The 22,891-nt window shown below is 34.8% G+C and overlaps 1 protein-coding gene across 1 annotated transcript in view; it reads right to left on the reverse strand.

Annotated features, from left to right (window-relative positions):
- Dhc16F (Dynein heavy chain at 16F) overlaps window positions 1-22,891 on the reverse strand; it is a 93,922-nt gene that overhangs the window by 14,521 nt on the left and 56,510 nt on the right. Inside the window, exons 38-53 of the mRNA XM_089649785.1 lie at window positions 21,599-21,767; window positions 18,052-18,213; window positions 17,712-17,888; window positions 14,895-15,091; window positions 13,181-13,426; window positions 12,229-12,466; window positions 9,903-10,063; window positions 9,514-9,655; window positions 9,210-9,395; window positions 7,721-7,893; window positions 7,449-7,629; window positions 5,631-5,810; window positions 4,074-4,307; window positions 2,709-2,855; window positions 1,856-2,046; window positions 781-982 (exon numbers count right to left, since the gene is read on the reverse strand). Coding sequence (XP_089505911.1) covers window positions 781-982; window positions 1,856-2,046; window positions 2,709-2,855; window positions 4,074-4,307; window positions 5,631-5,810; window positions 7,449-7,629; window positions 7,721-7,893; window positions 9,210-9,395; window positions 9,514-9,655; window positions 9,903-10,063; window positions 12,229-12,466; window positions 13,181-13,426; window positions 14,895-15,091; window positions 17,712-17,888; window positions 18,052-18,213; window positions 21,599-21,767 — 2,986 coding nt within the window. The remainder of the gene's footprint in view (window positions 1-780; window positions 983-1,855; window positions 2,047-2,708; window positions 2,856-4,073; window positions 4,308-5,630; window positions 5,811-7,448; window positions 7,630-7,720; window positions 7,894-9,209; window positions 9,396-9,513; window positions 9,656-9,902; window positions 10,064-12,228; window positions 12,467-13,180; window positions 13,427-14,894; window positions 15,092-17,711; window positions 17,889-18,051; window positions 18,214-21,598; window positions 21,768-22,891) is intronic.

Here is a 22,891-nt window from a genome sequence, read left to right on the forward strand (position 1 = left end):
CATAAAATCCTGAATAAACGAGCTAATGTGCTCCACTTGAGCCGTGAGTTTATCAATGCGATGTTTTTTCGTAGATTTGGTCGATTTCGGCAACTTTCGTTTCGGCTCATTTTGTTTTGGCAAAATAATCTTGTTCACTTCTTCTACCGTCATCTCTACCGAATCGGATGATGACATCTCGGAGCCACTCATTGTTAATTGGACAAGAAACCAAAACACAAGGTACACAAAACACAGTAAATAAACAAACAACACAAAATGGCCGACGAACTGACGAACTTTTCCGTCGTGTTCACCACGTGTTTTATCCGTTTTTAAACAGTTAAAAATTATTCTGTTTTAAAAAAATACTTCGAACAGCCTCGCTGTTATAATATAATGTATTATCTTGAAATAATTATACACTTAAAATAATTATATACGGGAAAAATCGTTATAAATTCGGAGCTACTTCGCAACGACAACGCCAGCGACGGAATTTAAAACGCTAATGAGAAAGAATGCCGTAAACAAAAGTCGCATAGGGGACGCTTTACTTTTGTGTAGCATCTGGTGACCACTTGTCCAACACAAGGTGCTGAAAAAAGAGCGGGAAAGTGCCACGCGAAAGGGAATTTGAGAATGCTTCTCTCAATAAAGGTTTTAAATGACGGTTCAGGCTACATAATAAATAGTTATACCTAAATCAGTTGCAAACTATTTACGAATATGTCTAATTATTCACAGTCTGATTAGTGATTTTTGTAGGCTTGTATTTTATTTTGTTTATACAGTCGTCACCTGTAAGAACACCCAGTCTCCCCTGTTGACAGCTTCAGCAATCATCTTCTCAGCGATAGGTCCCTGCCCTTGTCCGAGGGATATAGACTGCACCCTCTCCCGAAATCCCATTTCTGTTGCAAACTTATGGAAAGCCCCAAACGGATCGGAGCCAGAGCTCAAAATGAATACCAGAGGCGTCAGGTTACTCATATCCTTGTAACTAGAAAATTCATAATATTAAATTCATGAACAGTATTTATTAACCTCATGGGCAATTATGGGAGATAATCTTCACAGACAAAAAAAGCCGAAGAACCTTTTTGGTAGATAATATTCCAGGTTGATACGGTATCAAAAAATTATTTAGGTATTACTGTGAGATCAGTGTTAGAAAGAGAAAATACCACACTTTCAGTTTGCATTAAAAATTTTGCCATAAACACTCCTGAAAAATTAAAAGTAGTTGAAATGAAACGACATTTAGCATTTGAAAAATATTTATTAAGATTTGCAAACTTTTTAATAAATATTTTAATATTAAACAAAAAAAGTGAAGTGACAACAATTTTTATTGTCTCATTAAATATGTTTTTTTAGTTTTGTATCAAGTTGTAATTACAGTTTAAATGAAAAAAACCATCAGTATGTGACTTTTAAAATCTTTGTTTGCTTTCAAAATTCAATTCGATTTGTAATACTAATAATAGTTACTACCCAGCATTGTTTCTTCACAAGCATTTTTTCCATGTTTTTTTTTAGCAATGAAAAATATGAAGTCTTGTTTTACTATTTGACAGTTAAATGAACATTTAACAAAGTTTATTTAAGTTCATTTATCAAATTTTCAAAGCTCCGTAGCTCATGATGGAAACCAAATTGCAAGCTGAAAATTTCTTGCATTGAACTAGAAATCTCAGAGATGTGTAAATTTCAATAAGAGAATTACAAGTACTAGTTGATTTTAACATGTTTATGTTTTAAAGTAAATGTCGGGTTTTTGACCATTTTTGAAACTTTGTCATTCTTCTGTGAACCTTCTGGACCTGATATTCAGGTTTGATTGTTAGAAATTATAATTTTTGCGAATACTTACAGATTATTCAGAGATATAGTAGTGCTTTCTATGAAGCCCCTTCCCAAGTTGCAGCTGACATATTCGGTGATGGCGCCCACTAGGGCCTCGCTTTTGAGAGCTTTTAGAAGAACCAATTTTTCAAATTGATCGAGGCGACTATCAAAGTCAACAGTTGATGGAACCTTTGACTCTCTAATAATTTTTATTTCCTGCAAAAATAACCACTATGCTTACGATGGGCAGACATTATTCAATTTTAGATATTTTGAAGCCAAACTATTTAAAAATACGAATAGTTCTGTGAAAATAGACCTTGCGTCCAAAAAAGTATGTTTCTAATGTTCTCAAAAAAAAAAATTTCTCTGAAATTGTAAGATTTGTAAGTAGGTACTTAAATACTTAACTGCATAATTATAAACCATAAATATTTTAAATAACATTTTATTATTTCGAATAAGGAATTATACAATTTGTTCAAAGAAATGTCACTATCTCAATGACAAATTTTTTTAATCTTTCTTCAAGCCGTAAGGTACCATAATATTGATTATGCCGATTTGACAGCTCGTAGTAGGAAAAATATTAATGCCAACTCTGACGGGATAAAAAGGTTGTATCCAAGATGTTCATAATCTTGAACCCAAAGGTAACAAAGAAATTTTAATAGTTGAAATGTGATATGGTCTAGTTAAAACTATGTCTGATTACGAAAAACCCTGTGTAAAGCTTGGGCAACGCCGGGGACTTCAGCTGGTAACAAAATATAATGTAATCTTAAAAAAAAGCAGTTTCAATTCCCACGGATTAACATTTTTCCATACTATCAAGAATTGGGTTCTTAACAGAGTAATATTATAGTAAAATCAGTCACCTGAAAATAAGTACCAATGCTAACTTTAATGACGTTTAGACAATTATCTTTCAACCCCTTGAATTTAGGATACGTTTCATCTAGGTGTTGTGCAGCAAACCACATGGTGTCAGTTAGTCCAGGGACAAGTGGTTTCTTTTCCGGCACCTAAGTAAAAAACAATTACATATTCATTCGGCCGAGAATTCAAATTTCATCAAAAGGCGGTCTCGCGATCGAATGTTTTTTTAGAATGAGATAGAAATACTGCAATCATTCCATTGCGAGCCGTACACCCCGCGCAGCTGTTGAAGCCTACAGCATGGTTCCGATGAAATAACAATTATTGTTGTTGAATTCTCGGTTGTTGCTTTCTTCCTAATAAGTAGTTGCATACATATTTGTAAATTATACGTCGGAGTGACATAGTAGATACAAAATAGGTAGGTATATGAATGTTAATTATTATATAAGTGAGTAAAAATCTCTCGTTTTACATATTTATTCGTTTGTACTATAGGTATTACCAGTAAGTTTTATTTCTAATACCGATCTTTAATGTTTTACTTGATTCGTATGATATTGAAAATAGGGTTTATTCCTTACAACTTAAGTAGTATAAATGGTATTAAAACTAGGTTTTATTTCCAACTATTTTCCACGGTACCTACTTACAGATGTAGTAGGATTACATAATATTGTATCACTTTCATGTATTTGTTTTCATTGTTAACGGAGGTGGAAAGACCTGATTATTGTTTAATTTTCGAAATGTAATTAAATTTCAATTAAATTTCAGTTAAATATCAATTGAAAAATCATAAGTTTGTCTCGTTTTTTTCCTAGAGGCTCAATTCACAATATGACATAAGGAAACTGATAAAAAGTAACATAAAAAATATTAAATATGTTGAATTATACCAATGTAAATAGTGAATTGGACAACAGAATATAAATTATGAACAAAAACATGATTTGAATCGGACATCACGAATCAAAATTTATTTGGTTCGTGGCATTTTTTGACCACCAATCACAAACAGATTCATGTACTTTGGCATAAGTTTTAACATTTATACATGGAACATCGATAACAGACATAAACTCCTGATATGTAGTCCATAGTTGATTCTTATCCCTGGAAATTAAACAACACAAAATTATCGTATATATACCCGGGGCCCGACTTACACTAAGGCTGCAAAAATTTTGGGGGCGCATCTCGGGTGATCGGCTAACATTTTCAAAAATTCTCCTTTCTCGGTGCAGTGATATGCACCCATAACATGCTAACGGGACGATCCCCCCATCCATCGTAACACCATTCACAGTCTAGATCCAGTGTGTCAGCATTAATATCAAACATACAGAATAATGATCACTCACCACTTTACTTCCCACAGGACCTCTCAAGAAGAACATCCAGTAACTTTCAGGTATCAAATTGGCCTGTTGGTACACAGCCATGTTAAGCAGAAAACTGTAGACCAATTTGTGTTTTTCAAACAGGCCACGAGAAATGTTTGTGTACACGGCCAAAGTGATGGCCTTGAGCATATTTATTATTTGCAAATCGAAGTCCTTGAACTTTTCTGACGTTTCAATGACATTGTTGAATACCTACAATATATTAATAAAATTTTACAATTACATACATGCTAAGATCGAAGGATTGGCTAGCAACTTTTGTGTGGCTTGGCATAATCATGAATAAAATTCATTAAAACAAAAAATTATAAGAGAAAGTGGAAAATTACAAACAAAATATATATTATTATCTTTGGTGATTTTAACATTACTTTAGGGAAAAACCAAACTAATATTTTTGTTCTTTCTATAATTTAACACAATTTGTACCGAACGGTGTATAAGGTTCTGTTCCCTCAAGCTCTCATTACCAAACGGTCAGTTAGACGAGCGGGGGGGAGGTTTTAAAATATACATGGGGCTGCAATACCTCGAGTCCCACTCGCCCCTGCCGGAAAAGCAGATTCCTAACCCGGACATAGCAATAGCAGCTACCTACTGACTGACCGGCCGCCTATACTACAGTCTATGTGAGAGACAGGGGGTCTCTTACACAATTTAACACTGTTTATAATATGTATACACGCATATTAGACTTAGTATTAAGTAACATAAAATGTAATAATGCTGTTGTCCCCCGCCACGATGCTCCACTAGTCAGAGCAGACATTAATCGCCCTCTCTCGCTATCTCTTTCATTCAAATTCGATTACATAACAAAATCATATAAAAAACCAGACATATTGCCTCTGGACATAAACGTTGGTTGGATTTTCCACGAAAGCTCAGATGAAACACTTAGAAATGCCTTAGAACAACATGACTGGAATGATTATGACTGCCTCGATGTAAAGCTAGCTGCCAAAATGTTTTATAAACAGCTCACTAGGCAACTTTGGGGACTTCAGCTAAGTATCTACTTATGTATACAAAGAAGATTACCCTGGTGTGGCGGTGTGACTTTGTTTTTTGTTAAATAAATGTACAGTTTTATTCAAGATTTGATGAAATTTTACACTCTTGACCTTCACAAAACAAGAGGAATTTTACTGTATACATAAGATTTCAAAAACCACCCATGTCTCTTTTTCTTACCCCTTGGCAGAATTTTGATACATTGTGATGAAATTTTGCACACTTGAATTTCAATAAAAGAACATTGTTACCCTCTGAATTCGAAAAACTCTGCTAGCCTGGGCAGGGACAGGGACATAGAACTTTCTTCGGCAGGTGCAAAATATGCATCTTCAAAGCTTTACACTAATATAAATTTCATATTTATAAATATAGTATATAATCTAACATTTATTAGTAGTTTCCCCAGAACAGCTAGTTATATCCAGAGAAATGATTTTTTTAATAGTATCCTTCAGCTTACGCTGGCGATAGCGAACGCGAGGTTGATGGAAAACTTACAAGCTGGAAATACTTCAGTGAAAACTGGTACATTGGATCGATGGTGCTCAATGTAGATACAGCAAAGTATAAAATGGCTCCTCTTGTTGCTATTGGACGGTATTTCTCCCTGGCTATAGAAATGCTCTTCTCTGTTGTTTCAGAGTCAATCAGACGGGCCACCACCACAGCTGATGTTTCCTAGAAAATATTATAACATTATTTACAAATTTGAATTAAAAGAAGAAAAAATTGTTAACAGGCAAACATTGAAAGATTGTTGTTTAGAGACAGGAAATCCTGAGATTTTCCTCAGAGTCTGAGTTATCTTGCTGTGTGGAGGGTTTTTTTTTAACCCAATTGCTGCCAAGCCTGTATTAACTTCTTAATCGCTAATGTAATAAAAATAATATATATTCTACCAACACTACCCCAAAGTAGCAGTTGGATATCTTAAAAAGTACTTTTCTTAGACAATATTATCTCAGTGTTTCTATGAGTAACCGGAAACTTCAACAAGATTTTAATTGTAATATAGGCATATTTTTTTTTACCTGATATCCCAGTGATGTAGAGATGGTGATTTTACATCGAACGTAGCATACTCAAAAGCATTTTATTTTAGATATCTCACTATTGTTTTAGTGTAGCGGTAAGTGGTTTTCTCAGAATTTAAATTATATTTTCCCAGTTATATTAAAAAAAACATGACTTTTTTACCGTATCCTTAACGATACGCTGGCAAAAAAGAGATTAAATAATAAGATAAGGTTAGATGCAAATAATATTTGGTTTTATAATTTTAATCAACATAAGCTTGAGCCAGGTGATTGTGTAAAGCTGAAGTATTGCTCCATCTATATGGAGCGAATTGAGATAAGGCGAGACAAATTTGAAAGCGTATTTTATTGTTCGTGACCGCAACAGCATGGAACTCCAAATCGCCTATAGATGCTCGTGGCAGCCTACGAGTTAAGGAGTGAAGTGTTGAAGTAGGAAAGAGGAATACGGAAGTTAGAAAGTCAATCAATATCCTGGCTATTGAGGATAGTAAAAAGTCACGAAAAACACCCACCTCTTGAGGTAAATATAAATTGTTCAGGAACATTTGTTACTTTTTGGTGGGTTTCCGATTGTGTACTGGTGCAAAAGGGATCAATGACTGCAGACCTTCAGACAACTTCCCATTAAAATAACAATACAGTATTTCCACCTGCTGTCTGTCTTCAAAAGAGTCCAATTCTTTCGTTAAGGTAGGAAAATTTATAAATTGCCCATTTTTGCACAGAATAAAAAAAATTCTTAAAAGAATATTCCATCCCTGTAGAAGTTACAAGTTAACATTTCTGCCAGAACAAGAAATTAACTTCTAGAACTATTAATATTACATACACTGAAATATTAATAATTAAAAATAATTTAATCATTTTTTTTAACCTCTTAAGGACCACGCCCAAGTATGTATACTCGGGCGGCTATTATGTGCCAGAATTCGGAATTCATACCAAGGAAAAATTTTAATTATTTTTTCACACTATGCACCACGACATCAATATTCAGTCCTATTTTGGGGCCGAAATGGCTTTTATATGAGGATATATATTTTGAATTCATTGATAAAAAAAGGTGTTTTTTTTCCATTTTTAATTTTTAAATGATTACTGAAGGGGTTAAAGAATGACGAAAATTCTCAGATTCCCAGCTGGCAGAGGATTCAAACACACAACGTCTGGGTGGGTACCAGACGCATGACAACTCAGCCACTTACCAGTCAATTTATTGTTGCGTCCTAAGTCAGATTGGTAATAAGAAATACCTATACCAGAAAAATGTACGTACTTTGCTTTCATTGAGGGTTTCAATTAGTTCTTCGTCATCAAGAATGTTCCCTGAAGAGGCAAACAACATTCGCAGAATTTTATCTTCAATGGCCAAAAGCTGCATCTTATCATTGTTGATGCGCATTATCAATTCTGACCTTTGGGCCTCCAAATCTGGTCTTTCTATACGAACAACTTCACTGCAAATGTGGTTGGTGTGAAATCAACATTAAATCAGAAAATTAATAATTAAATAAGAATCCCAAAATGGATTACAAGGCTTACACTTACGCCAAAAGCTGATCCTCAAGTCCCAGCAGTGTGACCGTGAAGTTGACTATGGTAACTTGGATGCAGATATCTGGCAGGTAATGTGGGTTCGCCAATTTAGTAGTTATGTAGAGCTTGAAGTGCGGGTCGTACTCAATGTCTGTGTCACCCAAGTGAATAAGTAGACGTCCTCCCTGGAATACCATCAAAAGGCTACTTTATAATAAGTTTGCTTGAGACAGACCTAAACTTGGGTTGCCAACAATGCATATTTGAGCATAAAGATCTGGAGAGAACCAACAGGAGACATTTCCTAGAGGCGGAGAGGACATTACAATGGTTTTAACACCATGGCGATTGTATCATACGTATCCAGACCTCCAGAATTTTTCAAGAAAATTCATATTTACGTAAAAATTACAAGAACACTCAAACCCCGAAACCGCTTGATACCGTGTCGCCGACACAATTGGAAATCTTTACATCATAATTACTCAATCAAATGATGTGCTATATGTGATTAATCAAGATAATTACATAGCAATATAATAGCAGAACCTGAAACACATCTGAAAATAACCATCCACCACCTCACTCCGAGCCACCAACCCACGAAATGACCACTGCTAGGGAAGCGACTCAGTATTTACGTAGACCCCCCTCCACTACTCCCCGGATGGAATTCCATGATGGCCGCCATCTTCAGCCAATCACAGCCCAGCATATCCCATTGAATTTCTGATCAAACAATGATTACAAATTCAAATGTGACTAATTGTGATATCATCAGACTCAATTTACGGAAAAATGATGCAAAATATAATCACGGAATAAATATCAACACCAAGAAATGATTATATGCTAACATAATAACATGAAAAATTATACCTAAATATATTTGTTACTCTTTGGGAAATGTTCAAACTAAAGATATTTAACTTCAAACCCAATATGAAAATTTGTATAATTTATTATAAAATAAATAAACGAGACTGGGGGAGATGGTTTTGGTAGATTGAACTGACTTGGTTAAAGGTATCATATTAAAATATAACTTTCCTCTCAACAAGATAATTGCAGAGAGGAAAAATACCTAACCAATTTACTCCTCACTAAAGAGGATAGAACTCCTCCGAGAGGGCTCGATTTGAAAACGTTCTATAAATAGAGAATCGAATTCCATACGAAGTCAGTTCAACAACTACCTCTGAAAGGGAATCCTCTCTCCTGAAAAACCATCTCCAAGTCTCCAAGTATCAAGAAATATTTTCAAGTGTTTTTATTCAGTATGTATTAAATTCAGTTTTTTGCCAGTAATAAATTCTTTTCGTCAGCTCAGATCTGGAAATAAATTCCTCTCTGATCGTGGCTTTAAACCCCACCACAAACCTCTGCAACATCTACCAAGACTGAAAACGCTGACAAGTGTACCCAGCTACCTTCGTATCTACAGTTATTGTACGGACGGTATATTGTCTCGTACAGCGATGATGATGAGGTATTTGGTCACCTGAACAAATGTGGATTTCTGTAGAATAGGAGAGAGTGTGGGGTCGAGTGTCTCAGCTATTTCTTCTATTAGCACAGGTCGCCCAAGTCGGATACTATTCTCCATGACCCGCATGTAGTTGCCGTCCGTCAACTTTACAATCTGCAGCTGATTATCTCTCTCCATATTGCGGATCCATCGGTTTGCCTAGAATACAAAATAATATCAATAAATAAATAATTATTTTCATAATTACAATATTCATTGGATTTTAGGTAGCTGATCTTAAGGCTCTTCAGCCGCCAGCCTTCGAAGAAAACTTAACCTGTTCTTGTGGGTCAATCATGAGGGGCCACCTTCCAGCTTTAGTGACCAGAATTCCATTTTCAACTGATACATTGTCCCGGGGCAATCCATTTGTGTTCCAACATCTGACTGTGTAGGCATCAGACAGAACTGAAGTCATGCTGTAGAAAAAAGGACACATTATTCCAAAAGTTTATTTGAAAATTACAAGGTGAACATTCAATTGACCAGTCATTTATAATAATGCACTTCTAAATTGGAGTATGTAATGTCCAGGAATAATTTAAAGAGGGGAAAGAATCTGCACGATTCGCAAACATTTCAATGGAGACATTCATTCAACAGCACTTGAAGTTCTCAATCAAGGCAATCATACAGAATTTTGTACCTGTTTTATAAAAGAATTACCTGAAACTTTGAGATATAAGAATTCCTAGCTCATTGCACTTGCTTATCCACTTTTCAAGTAGCTCTTGTCGGTAGTTGGTCGGGAAGGCGCCAAAGTATGCCACACACCCGGATCCAACAATTATATTACCCATTGTGCATTCCAACTCAATGGTTAAATTCTAAAATAGAAAAATATCATGAATACTAATAAACTGGGTGTAGTTTTAAAGTGGAAATAATTTTATTGTTAAGAAATGAAAAAGTTTAATTTGATGAAGTTAATTCACGTGACCGTGCCATATTTTCCTCAGGCGTCCCCGATATTTTCTACCATTTGCATCCACATCATATAATCTCATTAACACTCCTTTCTTTGTTCATCTGCTCTTTATGCCCAAATCAACTAAGTGTTCCTTTCTTAAGGCGATGCACTACGTAGCAATGCAAAATCATGTGTTTTTGGTTTGAAAATTTGGTCGCCTAGAAATGTTTCAGATGCTTTAAATAAATACCGCGAGTATAATACATCTTGGCCTTTGAAATAATCGAGAACTTTTTACATAAATCTTTTTATAAGCCCAGAAAAAAATAATTTATATGGCCTATGAAAATTGCTTTAAAGTTCAAAATTTCCTACTTAGGAACCCATTTTCGGTTATGGTTTTATCGTATAATGTGGCAAATTAAGTTATTTATAAAATGATCGGAAAACATTTAAATATTTATGCCTGAACATCCACAAAATAAAATAAAAGGGACTTTTTGCTCATGTTTTTTTATACATGTCGAAAATAAGGAATTTGAGTTAAAAATATTCTTCAAAAGTACTATCCTGTTACTGCAATTAATTAGTTTGTCAACAGGATGTCCAATAATGTTATATTTTTATTATTGAAGACTGAATTTGTAACATATTAAAACTACATACCCCGTTATAAATATTTAGGATAGAGCAAGATCTGACTTTTTTACTAGCGTCTAGTTCTCGAAACAGAGACGCACGGGGAGCATTGCTTTGCTCGAGAGGTCGACAGTATGCTGAGTGACGGCACATAGCGGCGAGGATCTTGACGGGTTTGGTGAACCGCTCGGCTATGTAGATTAATTCATCGTGCACTGATCTACATTTCTTTCTTTGTAAATTGGTTTACTGATTAATATAAATTTCTTTCTTATGATGAGTAAGAAACTGGCGCCCATTATAGATTAATGCTTTACATGATTTAGTAGCTATCATCCTGTTGTATTCTACTTACATTTTACATTAAAATCACTATGACTTAAATATTTACGGTAACTAACTAACTTGTCTTTGAGGTTAGTCACGCCCAGAGACTTCTCATATTAAATTAATTTGATTATGCAGGAGAATTGTAATTTTGAATAATAAAATAGACTTTTAGATTTAATGGAGCTTTTACTTAAAAAAAAAATAACCATTTCACGACACTTTTATCTTTTCCCGCAAATACAATTTGAAATAACGGTGACCGGATAACTCATTAAAATGAAAATTCATCACATCTTTACAAAGTTGTATAAAGTCATGGAAAGTGATGAAACAAAAACTTTATTAACTGGGGTAAGTAGTTTAGGATAGGTTAGGTTTAAATTTTTTTTTTTTCATCATTTCTAATGACTTTATATATCACTTTTTAAAAGTGTGTTGAATTGTCACTGTGTTGAGTTATCATGGAACCGAAATAACCTTATACATTTAACTAAATATATATTAAAATAATAAATATATGCATAAAGCAACATAGTAATGTTACAAATTTTAAAAATGGCCCAACTTATCTCACATATAAGGTTTTCCCACATTTTTTTTTCTAGTCCCTTGGAAAACTTTGCTATATATATTTCAATATTCTTTTTTAAGTCGGTTCTCAGTTTTTTTTAAGTCGGCTCTTATGTGGAATGAGCTACCGTCATCTGTTTTTCCTCCTTCAAGACCCACATGAATAAATCAGTTCCCACAGCCCCTACCTCAACCCGCCTTACAATGCTGCCCAACCGGGTGAGGATATAGTTCCTCTATCTTTACATTGTACAGACAGGAGCGCTCTTGTGAGGTTTCACATAAAACAAAGAATATCATTCTTGAAAAATGATAAAAAGCTACAGAAAATAAACGCTCCACGATTGGTTGAATGAAATCTGACGTCAACAGCACTTTTTGTTTGTAAGATTCAATATTAAGTATTTTAGATTAATTAAAAATTTAACTGGAAGTGCTTATTGTCAAAAAATCAACATGGCAAGGAGTTTCGATTTGATAGTCACCAAATGTGCATTTTAGACACACAAACCTAAGAGTAGTAATAATAGTTTGATTTAGCACCTTGACCGATTCTTCCCAGCGCGCCTGTTCATCTGCCAGCGCCTGTGTCAGCTTGCCGGCCCTGGTCAGGCGTGCCTCCGCCAAGTCGAGGTCGGCCTGCAGTGCGGCGGACTCAGCTAGCATCTTCTGAAGCGATGCCTGCATGGTGGCCAGCATGGCCTCCACAGCGGCCAGCTGCGCCTGCTTGGCTCTCAGAACGGCCATCACGGCAGCCATCTGCTGCTCCGCTTCTTTCTGCCTGGAAACATTAAAACATTAACATTTGATAATGGTATTTTGTGGCACTACCAGTGGCGGCTAGCGCTTAGAAGCATTGGAGCTACGCACTCCCTAAATTTCAGTCAATGTAAAAACAATCAACCAATAATAATACCACCAAAACTCAAAGCAAAAGGAGTAATACTATAAAAAATATAATATTCAATTCAAGCGACTCGAATTTTCCTACATTGTTTTACGTGTCATAAGTTACGTGTTACAATTCCATATCGCTTCCCGAGAAACGTTGCCTGAGAACATAAATTGCGCAGAGCTAGATACACACTACTTCATTGAAATTTCTCTGAAACATGAGCAGCGCTCATCAATGCCACGAAACTCATCTGCAAGGCAGAAATACCCAATATATTTATTCATTGAGCCGAATAGAGATAGCATCACTTTAGTTCACAGTTCACTATAAATAATTCCAGCAGGTCAAGGCGTAGGGATTTTAAATGAATTGAATTTTTTGCTAGTGGTACCTTATTCGTAACCTGGGAATGATTGTCTTTTTTTAAAAATAAAATATGAAGACGAGACTACCCATCTCTAACACAAATCACTTTGGTGGGTCTTCCAAATATTTTTTAAACCACTCTCAACAGTATTGAGGCCATAATACCTACCAACAGTCCTGTCTACTTTGATACAATTATGGTATAAAAAAGTTTTATAAAGTAAGTAAAATTACTTCAGTATTTTAGGCTCCACAATGCGGAAGACTTTCGCATAAGTGTCGACAGCCCTCACCCACAGGCACATGGAGCGGCAAACTTTAGACACTTTCACCACAATGTCCGGCTCAAAGTCCTTGTGATCTATGTACACCTTAATTTTCTTCAGCATGGCGTCTTTGATGTGATCTTTGTCGTAATCTTCTAGATTCTTCAGGAAGTTAGATTCACCAAGCACCTTTTTAGCTGAATCCCAATCAGTCCTGAAATGAAAGAACAATGACAAACAATACAGTACTCTCTCACTAACAATACGTCATATTGGTGAAAGTTTCAGTTTAAAATGCATACATACAAAATATACTCAAAATTAAAACTCTTATTTCACAAAAAGAAACAAACACAGCATATCGATATTTAGTAAAATTTCCAAATTTGGTTTAAACTTAAGGTTTCATGTTTAGGTACTCACAAATCACAATACCTCAGATATCCTGTAATTGGCTACTAATACGCATAAATGACGCAGATATTTGATGTGGCTTAGACAATTCTAACCAACATTGACTAGAGCCAGCGCCTTAACCATTCTTAGAGAAAAATTGCATAAAGGGATTTGTCCTTTTTTTTTAAATCAATTAAGCTGTTTTATAGTGATTTGTTTTTGGGTGCTACCTCCTTCTTTAGCCAACGTTTCGGACAGCTTATGTATGAAGATGCGATACCATGTTGTCAGCTTCAACCCTCCAAGAGCTGACATTAACGTATAATTTTAAAGTGGTTTTCTGCATTTGGTTCTGGTGTAGCAGTCAATTACCGGATACCAAGAACTACTGAGCTTAGCTCCATCGTCTCTATTAATATTTACGGGATTTTCATGAATTTCAATTGCCTCCGTAATCAGCAGTGCTCTATATGTTTTGGGTCTCCCCAGGACCTCAGGAACAAATCCAAAGTAATGCCCGGTTTCAATCAAATGCTCAGCAATTGCCGATTTGTCAGGGTGGCCGAGTTTACAAGCTCTGAAGTGTTCAGATATCCTTTTGGAGATCGTCCGTTCTGTCTGACCTACATAACTGTTGTCACATCCGGAACAGTTTGAAAATCATACCTCAATTAAGCCGTTACTTACTGCCTACCCTTATCAAATACTCTGTTGAAGAAGGGTATTTTCAAACAAAGAACGTGGCAGTATCTTAGAGTAACAATTACTCTGAGGGCAGAACGAATCGAACAGAAACACACGCAACAGTTGCCAGAATATACAGAGGACCACCAAAATGTCCTAAAACATCAATAATAAACTCTGGTGACTGGTAAAATGGTCAGTAAGAGCAAGCTAGACGAACGCTAGTATTTTAACAGAGTGTATAAGATAACCTTACCTGTCGGTGTACAAAACTTGGCACTCGAGTCTAGGCACGCGGTAGACTACTGAATTTGACATATGAATATTAAATTAAAGACCGTGATTTTGTGCTTTCAACTAGTAAAAATTTCAAATAGTTGTTGGATAATCGAGTAACGGATTACTGATACGTAGAATAATATTGTAGAATCTATTTAGCTGAAATCAATAGAGAAAATTTTCCATGTTTCACACTTCAGATTATTGTTCAATCCAGATTCAACGATTCAGCTATTGTAATTGCCCAACTCTACGATACAACATATTGAAGGCATCAGGACATTTATTTTTGCACTGGATGTGAGATTGGAAAAAAAATATACTTGGCGCCAAGAAGTAGGCACACCGGCTCCATGACAAACTTCACCAAGGCCGGTGGCTTTTGGAAGACGCGCAGTTCGTTGATGTCCGCTTTGTTCAGGCTCTTCAAGGCATCTTGTGCCGCTTTCATGGCCGGCATGGCCAACTCCAAGTCTCTGGCTGCATCGTCTGCCAGCTCTTGGGTTGCAGCAGCTTGAACCTGGAATACAAGGCAAACAGTTAACCAGGGCTACTCAATAATATAAAACTATTGAACTGGAGTGATGGTGCACAGTCGTTCATGTGTACATAATGATGTGTTCAGGGGTGTTCAAATTACTGAAGAAAACTCCAGATGTCAAATCGATGGCCCAGTATTAATCTGTTTTGAAATAATTTTTTTTTTTTTTGTACATGTCTAAATATGTATGCAAAAATGTCAAATTTCAAAAGTTTTGACTGAAATTTCTACATTTTAATTAAATGCATGGACACAATTGTCAGTTTTAAATAGAAACAATTCGAAATAGATTTGTATAAAATTGGGTACATCTAAATATTTGGATATTATCGAATAGGATTTTCAACGCTTTATGAGTCAAACATTTTTATTGATTTGTTTTGTTATTGAAGACAATATTAGCAATTTCTAAATGAAAATCTGAAACAGAAAAATCAGAAAAGGATACGGTCACATCTAGGACTCGAACCCAGGACCCTTGTTTTGCCGAGACACCGCTCTACCACTGAGCTAATGGGACCCTATCCCCCTCGGTCACTTTTAACTGTATCATACTTCGAATAAGAACTACCAACATTGTCTTCATTTTTTTTTTCACCGCACATTTTTATTGGCAACTATCTTTATGTATAATCTTTTTGTATATCTTTAGAGCGGTGTCCCGGCAAGACAAGGGTCCTGGGTTCGAGTCCTAGATGTGACCATATCCTTTTCTGATTTTTCGTTTAGAAATCGCTAATATTGTCTTCAATAATTAAATATTACAATTTGAGGTATTACTCAATAAAGTTATTCCGAAAAATAAAGATTTGTTTGGTGTTTGAAACTGAAAAGTACTCCTTTTGATACCCATATTGTAATATATGATTTTTTCCGTTTAATACTGGATCATCAAAGTATTTGGGGATCACTGTAGAAAGTAATGTGAAATTTATAAAACTGATATATAACTGTATTAAAATAATTAAAAAACTCATGTACATAATCCCACGATTAAGAAATAGCATAACACTTTCAAATATTAAAATTGTTTAGTTGTCCTGACACAGTCGATGTTGCAGTTTGTTGTAATTGCACGGGGAAGTATTTATAAGATAAGTAAATTTATATCCGATAGTAATAACACAAAAAAATTATTATTGAAGTTATTCTTAAAAAGGGAAACTTTTTGGTGAATTTAGGGTCCTACTGGTTAGAAATCTTTTTGAAAAAAAATGCTATCTTAAAAGTTTTTAACAAACTGTCCTGAACGCGAAGCGTAACTGGAACACCAGGGAATATGTATAAATGTACCTAGATGCAACACGACAGCTGCACATCACCATTACGAATACCTTGGCCCAAAGCCATTTAACAATTTACCAGATGTAAAAAAAGCTATTCCGAATTTAAAATGAAACATTTTTATCCAAAACCAAAAGACTGATTGTTATTTTACTGATGATTTTCATATACATTCTCTTGCTATTTTCTATGCATTCTCACTCATTCATTAATTATATTATATATTAATAATTTCTCTAATATTTTAGATACTGGAGATTTTTTGTAACTACACCTGCTATTTTTAAGCAATTATTTTATACCTTTATTATTTTTAATTATTAGTAAACAGACCCGAGTTCATTTCTCCACTAAGTAGGTAATTAAATTAGTTATTTATGAATGTTATAGAGCATTTTATTAATTTGAATACTTACTTTATAATTTAAAAACAAACTTTGAGAAGCAACCTCAAAGCATGAAAAATCATGTTCCCTTTATTTTGTACTCAGAAACAAAACTAGAAAAAAAAATGCTTTAAATTTGTATGTCACTAAAACCTGGCAATCTAAGGTATTAAGCCCTGGGGGCATCTATTGGTTGAGTGGGCATTACCACTGCGTAAGGTGAGTATGCCCATTTATTGGGCCCCACCCCTTTGTACGGCTAACACCCTTCAATCCATTGACTTCAAACTCAGTGTAAGTGTGAAATTAATAATAATAATTCATTTTAAACTGAATACTATTCGTAGGTATGTGCATACGACTCATACAGGTTAAAGAGATAATTTTTCTTTGTTTACGCTGATTAAAAGTTTGAAATACAAGTATGCACGCAATGCATTCGGGTGAGTATTGTATTCTGGCTGTGATGCGTATACTAAGCAGTGGCGGCTCCTGACTTTTGAGTGTGATAGATTGTTAAAGTTGGAAAAATTCGACTTTATTGATGTTGTTTACTGTAAATTTTTTTTTTTTTGATTTTTTGTATGAATATTTTAGGAAATTTCAGTTTGGCCGCACGGATTTCCTGAATATATTTATACAAAAAACTAATTTCGAAAAAAAAAGACATTTTCGGCTACAACAACATCAATAAAGCCATTTTTGTAATATTGGCATTCTAGTACATCCAAAAGTCACGAGTCGCCACTGATACTAAACCCTAAATTGCATCACCATCCAATCCAAAAAAGACATTAGATAATCTTTATACAGCAAAATTAATGTACAATTGTTACTCCAAATATGCACAGGAAATGACGCTGGTTTAGTGTTCAAAGATGACAAGGCCTTTGTCATCTTTGGGATGGTGTATATTTTTAAGCACTTACCAAAGCACTGGCTTCATCTTCCAAGACACCCTGCTTCACCTTATCAGCTGCTGCCTCCTCTAATTTCATCTTGCCCATCATCTCCTTGGCCTCCAAAGCTTTCTGCACCAACACAGGTGCCATAGCCTTTACTTGATTTTCCATAACACCGACCACTTCATAAGTTTCGTATAGTTTCTGAAGAAAACAACAGTAGCTCAAATTAGAATAAAAATAAACTTATTTACACTAGCCATTAATAATAATCCTTTACAGTTAGATTAATGTTGCAAATGTAATAAATGCCATGGCTAAATTTGAATATTCAATAGTTGGATTAAATTTGAATGCCCAAACTCACGGTTAATCCATTGGCAATGCGAGCCCTGCTTTTCAAAATCTCTTGACGTTTCTTATCCAGCATGTCGCAATAGAGTTTCAATAGACCCAGATAACTGCTCGGTGTGGTATAAAAATATCGACGAAGCTCCGCATACAGTCGATCTGTCATGACCTCAGTGCTCTGGAATTAATTTTTTAAATTATTTTAGATACAAAAAATACATAGATAAAATGAGTGTCAAACAGTTAAAAATTTTTAGAAATAATTACCAGAACCGGTACCAATGACATCTCTCTATGAAATATCTGATGAGTGATTATATACATTTTACAGGGCGGGTTAGTACTTGCTAGGGAATAATTTGAGGTAGAGGTAAAGATAAACCATATCCAGGGTGTTAAGGGGCGTACAAGACTTACTCTAACCAAAGATTCCTTGATTTTTGAAATTATGGTCTCTGGTGAATTTTTGTTTGTTTGTTTTTTTTTTTCAACTAAAAACTTTAAAAATCAGGTACGTAAATCAAGTATGAATTGGACAATTAGAGTCGGTCAGTCAACAGTTACTGGGTTGACCAGTGGTGAAATGTGAAAGTTTTCTTTTCATTGTTCTTGAAAAAAAAATTGAAAATGTCACCGGAGACCAAAATTTTGTTAACATTTTTACTCCAAATTATATCAGGAATTAGAATTAATTGGTTAAAGTAAGTCAAGTGTGTCCCTTAACACCCCATATAAAAAAATTATATGGTGATTAATATGTTTTAAACATGAATTGCGCAATCAACTCATCATACTTACATTAAGGACGGGTTGTTTCGGAGAATTTGAACAATTCATCAAATTTCAACGTTCATTTTCAAGTTCTGTGAAAGATTTTTTAAAGTTCTGTTTTAATTTCAGTTTTGTCAAGCAACTAGCCTATAATGATATAATAACAGAACTTGAATAGGACTTTCACAGAACCCGGAAATGAATGTTGAAATTTGATGAATTGTTCAAATTCTCCGAAACAACCCGTCCTAACTCTCAGACTGTGTGAAGTGACAAAGTAATTTAAAGGTTTGAGTCTTTGCTGTGGTGTATATGCGGTTCCATGTCAACTCGGGACAGTGGCAATTCAATACAGTTTTGAAAAAGGTCATTAAAAGTGATGAAAAAAGGCCAATAAACCAAACCTTTGTTTTCTAGTGTATGCATACATTATAGGACCAAAAAATTCCTATCAAAATTCTCTAAATTATATTTTTAGCAATGTCGTGACAAACTTTTTCCATATGGCGGTGTTTGTAGAAATTATAATAATTCTTAAATATATTTTTATTATGTATATCTGATTAATTTAATATTATAACTGCACTTTTTCCAAATAAAGTTTGATTTTTTATAATAGATCTATGAAATCTTTTGAACACCTTCTTCTCTCAAAAACTCACTCTCTTATGGTACGTATACATTTGCGAAACTTAACGCGAACTGATCCACGAATCCATAAGTTGAGGTTCATTTTTTCTTGCCAACAATAAATAGCATTTCATAAATAAAGTTTTTTGATAAAAAAAAACTAATCTATTTATTCATAAGAAAAAATATCTATTTATTCATACATAAGTAGTGGTTTTGAAAATTTAAGTTAAAAGTTTGGATAAATTTGGCTCATAACTTGTTGTTTTTAGTTTTAAGGTGGTAGTAGGAGATTTTCAAACATTGTTGGGTTATTCGTAACCTGGGAATGTTTGTCTTTCTTTAAAAAAAAAAAAAAAGAGAACGCTTGCTCGCACGAATATGTCGATCCGAAGATAGTCAGCACTCCAAATGCCAACTTCTTTACCTCACTGTAGCAAATCTGGAAGATTATTCCATGCGTCTAATATAAGTGCCTCAACTCGTGGCATTTCTTTTAAAGCTGTCCACTTTTGTTCTATTACGTACATACATTTCTGGATCTCCAACTCTTCCAACTTGCTTTTCAACTCACTCCACAAAGCTTTACTTTTCAAATCGATCAGTTGCATTTGTAGAGATCCAGTATCAACTCCAAATGGCTCAATGTGCTCAATTTACTATGAATGCTAGAGTGCTTTTGTTGGTTTTGAATTGCTGAAATCTTTCAGCAAATTCATCTTTAATTTTGTTTATAACTGTGCTTAAGTAATTAGTGTCAACAGTTGCACTGGTTTTATCGCGATATTGCTTTAGAAATTGAAAATGAAGTAATTTACCGCTCTGAATATCTTCTGCAAAAATAATTATTTTTTCTCTGAAACAAACCAATTCTTCTACCAAAGCATAGGCTGGTTTTCCCTTTCCTTGCAGTTTTAGATTCAGCTCATTTAATTTCGCTGTGATATCCACCATAAAGAAAAATTTTTGCAACCATTTTTCGTTCTCTAATTTACAGTGATTAATGCCTTTTTCGTTGAGGAATGTATTTATTTCATTCAAGCACTAAGCAAAACGTTTCAACACCTTGCCTTTGGAAAGCCATCGCACTTTATTATGAAGAAGGTACTGAGTCTCCATTTCGTTTAAGAATTCTTTAAACTGACGATGGTAGAGTTTTGATAAGATGCTGTTAACAATCTTGATTACCAAAATCATGACCTCAACTATTTCGGCCGAAAATGTTTGAGCACAAAGCGCTTCTTAGGACAGGTTGTTTCGGAGAATTTGAACAATTCATCAAATTTCAACGTTTATTTACGGGTTCTGTGAAAGTCCTATTCAAATTCTGTTATTATATCATTATAGGCTAGTTACTTGACAGAACTGAAATAAAAACAGAACTTAAAAATATCTTTCACAGAACTTGAAAATTAACTTTGAAATTTGAAGAATTGTTCAAGTTCTCCGAAACAACCCGTCCTTAGTGTATTATGCAGTGAAAGGTAAGAATTTCGTGGTTTATTTTGCTCTGAAGAATCGTTGTTGCCCCTTTATTTTTTCCTGTCATACTTCTGGCTCTGGTGAGGACGCCAAACTGTCTTGCGTTGAAAGCGAATTAAAACTTACATAGAAACATCTGACGACGGCGTTATTCGAGAGCTTCCGACGGACTAACGACAGTGACGACGAGTGTCACGGGGGAGGGGTGCCGTGAAAAGCGAGTACAAGTGGCCGAAAGATAGAAATGACGCCTAATCCTCGTTCATCGATTCAAAACGATTTTTAAATGTTTTTTTTTTATAAAATAAATAATATTTGCGTATGGAACTAAAGAGCCGCAGCTTCACATCCAAAGAGCCGCAGGTTGCCAACCCCTGTTCTAGGAGCTTTTTTTAAGGTTCAAAATAGCATAAAATCGAGGCAATTGCGGTGAGTTCCTAGCAAATCCGCTATGGTTTCGCTAGCATTCTAAGTGGTAATGAGACAAAGAAAGAATTTCCTTATCAGTTAAATCAGTTCTCCCTCATCGGTACAAAAAGCCTTGAATGATATTCAGTACCTATCTATAAATAAACTTTGCCATTGGCAGAACTGCGCCCCAAATCGTAACTTGCCAATTCAGATGAGTAATAGGAACACCACAAAACTCAACCAACATGATTCACAAATATTTATCTCACCTCATGCATGAGCACACAGACTTCAGCCAGTAGGGGCACATTCTCAGCTCCCTCCTCCATAGCTCCCAGGACTTTGGTGGCCACAGTGAGCAGGGCATCCGGGGGCCATTTAACAAACCAGTCAATGGTGCAGCAATTCACAATCGAAGGGAACATGCGGCAACGGCGTCTGAAATATGTCAAGTGGAACATCAATTTATTTATTTATTGAAGGCAATACCAACATAATACACTTCGAAAATTTACCAACATTGCACATAAATACATATCATTACATAAAAAACACATCAGTACAATAAATACTTTTTACAAACATTATAATGTAATATATTATTGAAATGTATCAGTTATATTCACAACTAATTATTTTTGCTTTGATGCAGGAAAGAGAGGTTTTGAATATATCGAAAAGGTCTATGTATGTATTGGCAGTTGTGGTAAAATCGCACTAGTGGTGTGTTAACTATGCCCGTGCAGGAGAACCTCCAAAGTTTTACCAGAATGTTTTTCTGTGAACAGTCGAAACATTCATTACTTTGCAAACCTTTACTGTCGAAATATTCATTACTTTTAAACTTTTTTGTAAACATATTTTACTTTACCGCTGATGATATTTATTATTAATTCACGAATTGATTTACTGTTAACACCTTTATACTTATTTATTTGGCGCCAATATTGCCAAAAACAATAGGTGCATAGCCAGTTGACTCGTCATTGTGTTGGATAGTAATCATATACACGGTGTCCGGAAACTCGTAGTACAAGCAGGAAACTGGAGAATCTACACCACATGGGGAACCTAAATAAATATAAAGTTTTTTGATTTGAGCATTTACACAAATTTTTTCGTTATTCGACGCAACGGATAGGAATTATTATTAGCATAGGTAGGTACTCACAATATATAGCGATGAGCTCCAATTCAAAACACAAACACGTCACAAAAATTATTTAAAATGTTCACCGTTAACTTCATAGCACAGTTGGGTCCGTCTGATGATTAATTTTTGCACCCTTTGAATCATGTCGAATTTTTACCTCGTCGAAGGCATCGATGATAAGTCTCAAAATCAAAACATTAAAAACGTACCACTGTTTTCAAACACGTCGAAGGCATCAATGATAAATCTTAAAGTATCAATATCAAAACAATAATAACGCGTTTTAAAACACACAAATTTCGCCCACAATTCGCTTTTATGTTTTTTTTTTTTTTTTTTTTTTTTTTTTTATATTGCACAACAGATAGATTATACAATTACTGTACAATTCTCAATTTGACAATCTTAA

The sequence above is a fragment of the Hesperophylax consimilis genome, chromosome 31, assembly GCF_061612785.1.
Source record: "Hesperophylax consimilis isolate HC1 chromosome 31, BYU_Hcon_1.0, whole genome shotgun sequence".
Taxonomy (NCBI): Eukaryota; Metazoa; Arthropoda; class Insecta; order Trichoptera; family Limnephilidae; genus Hesperophylax; species Hesperophylax consimilis.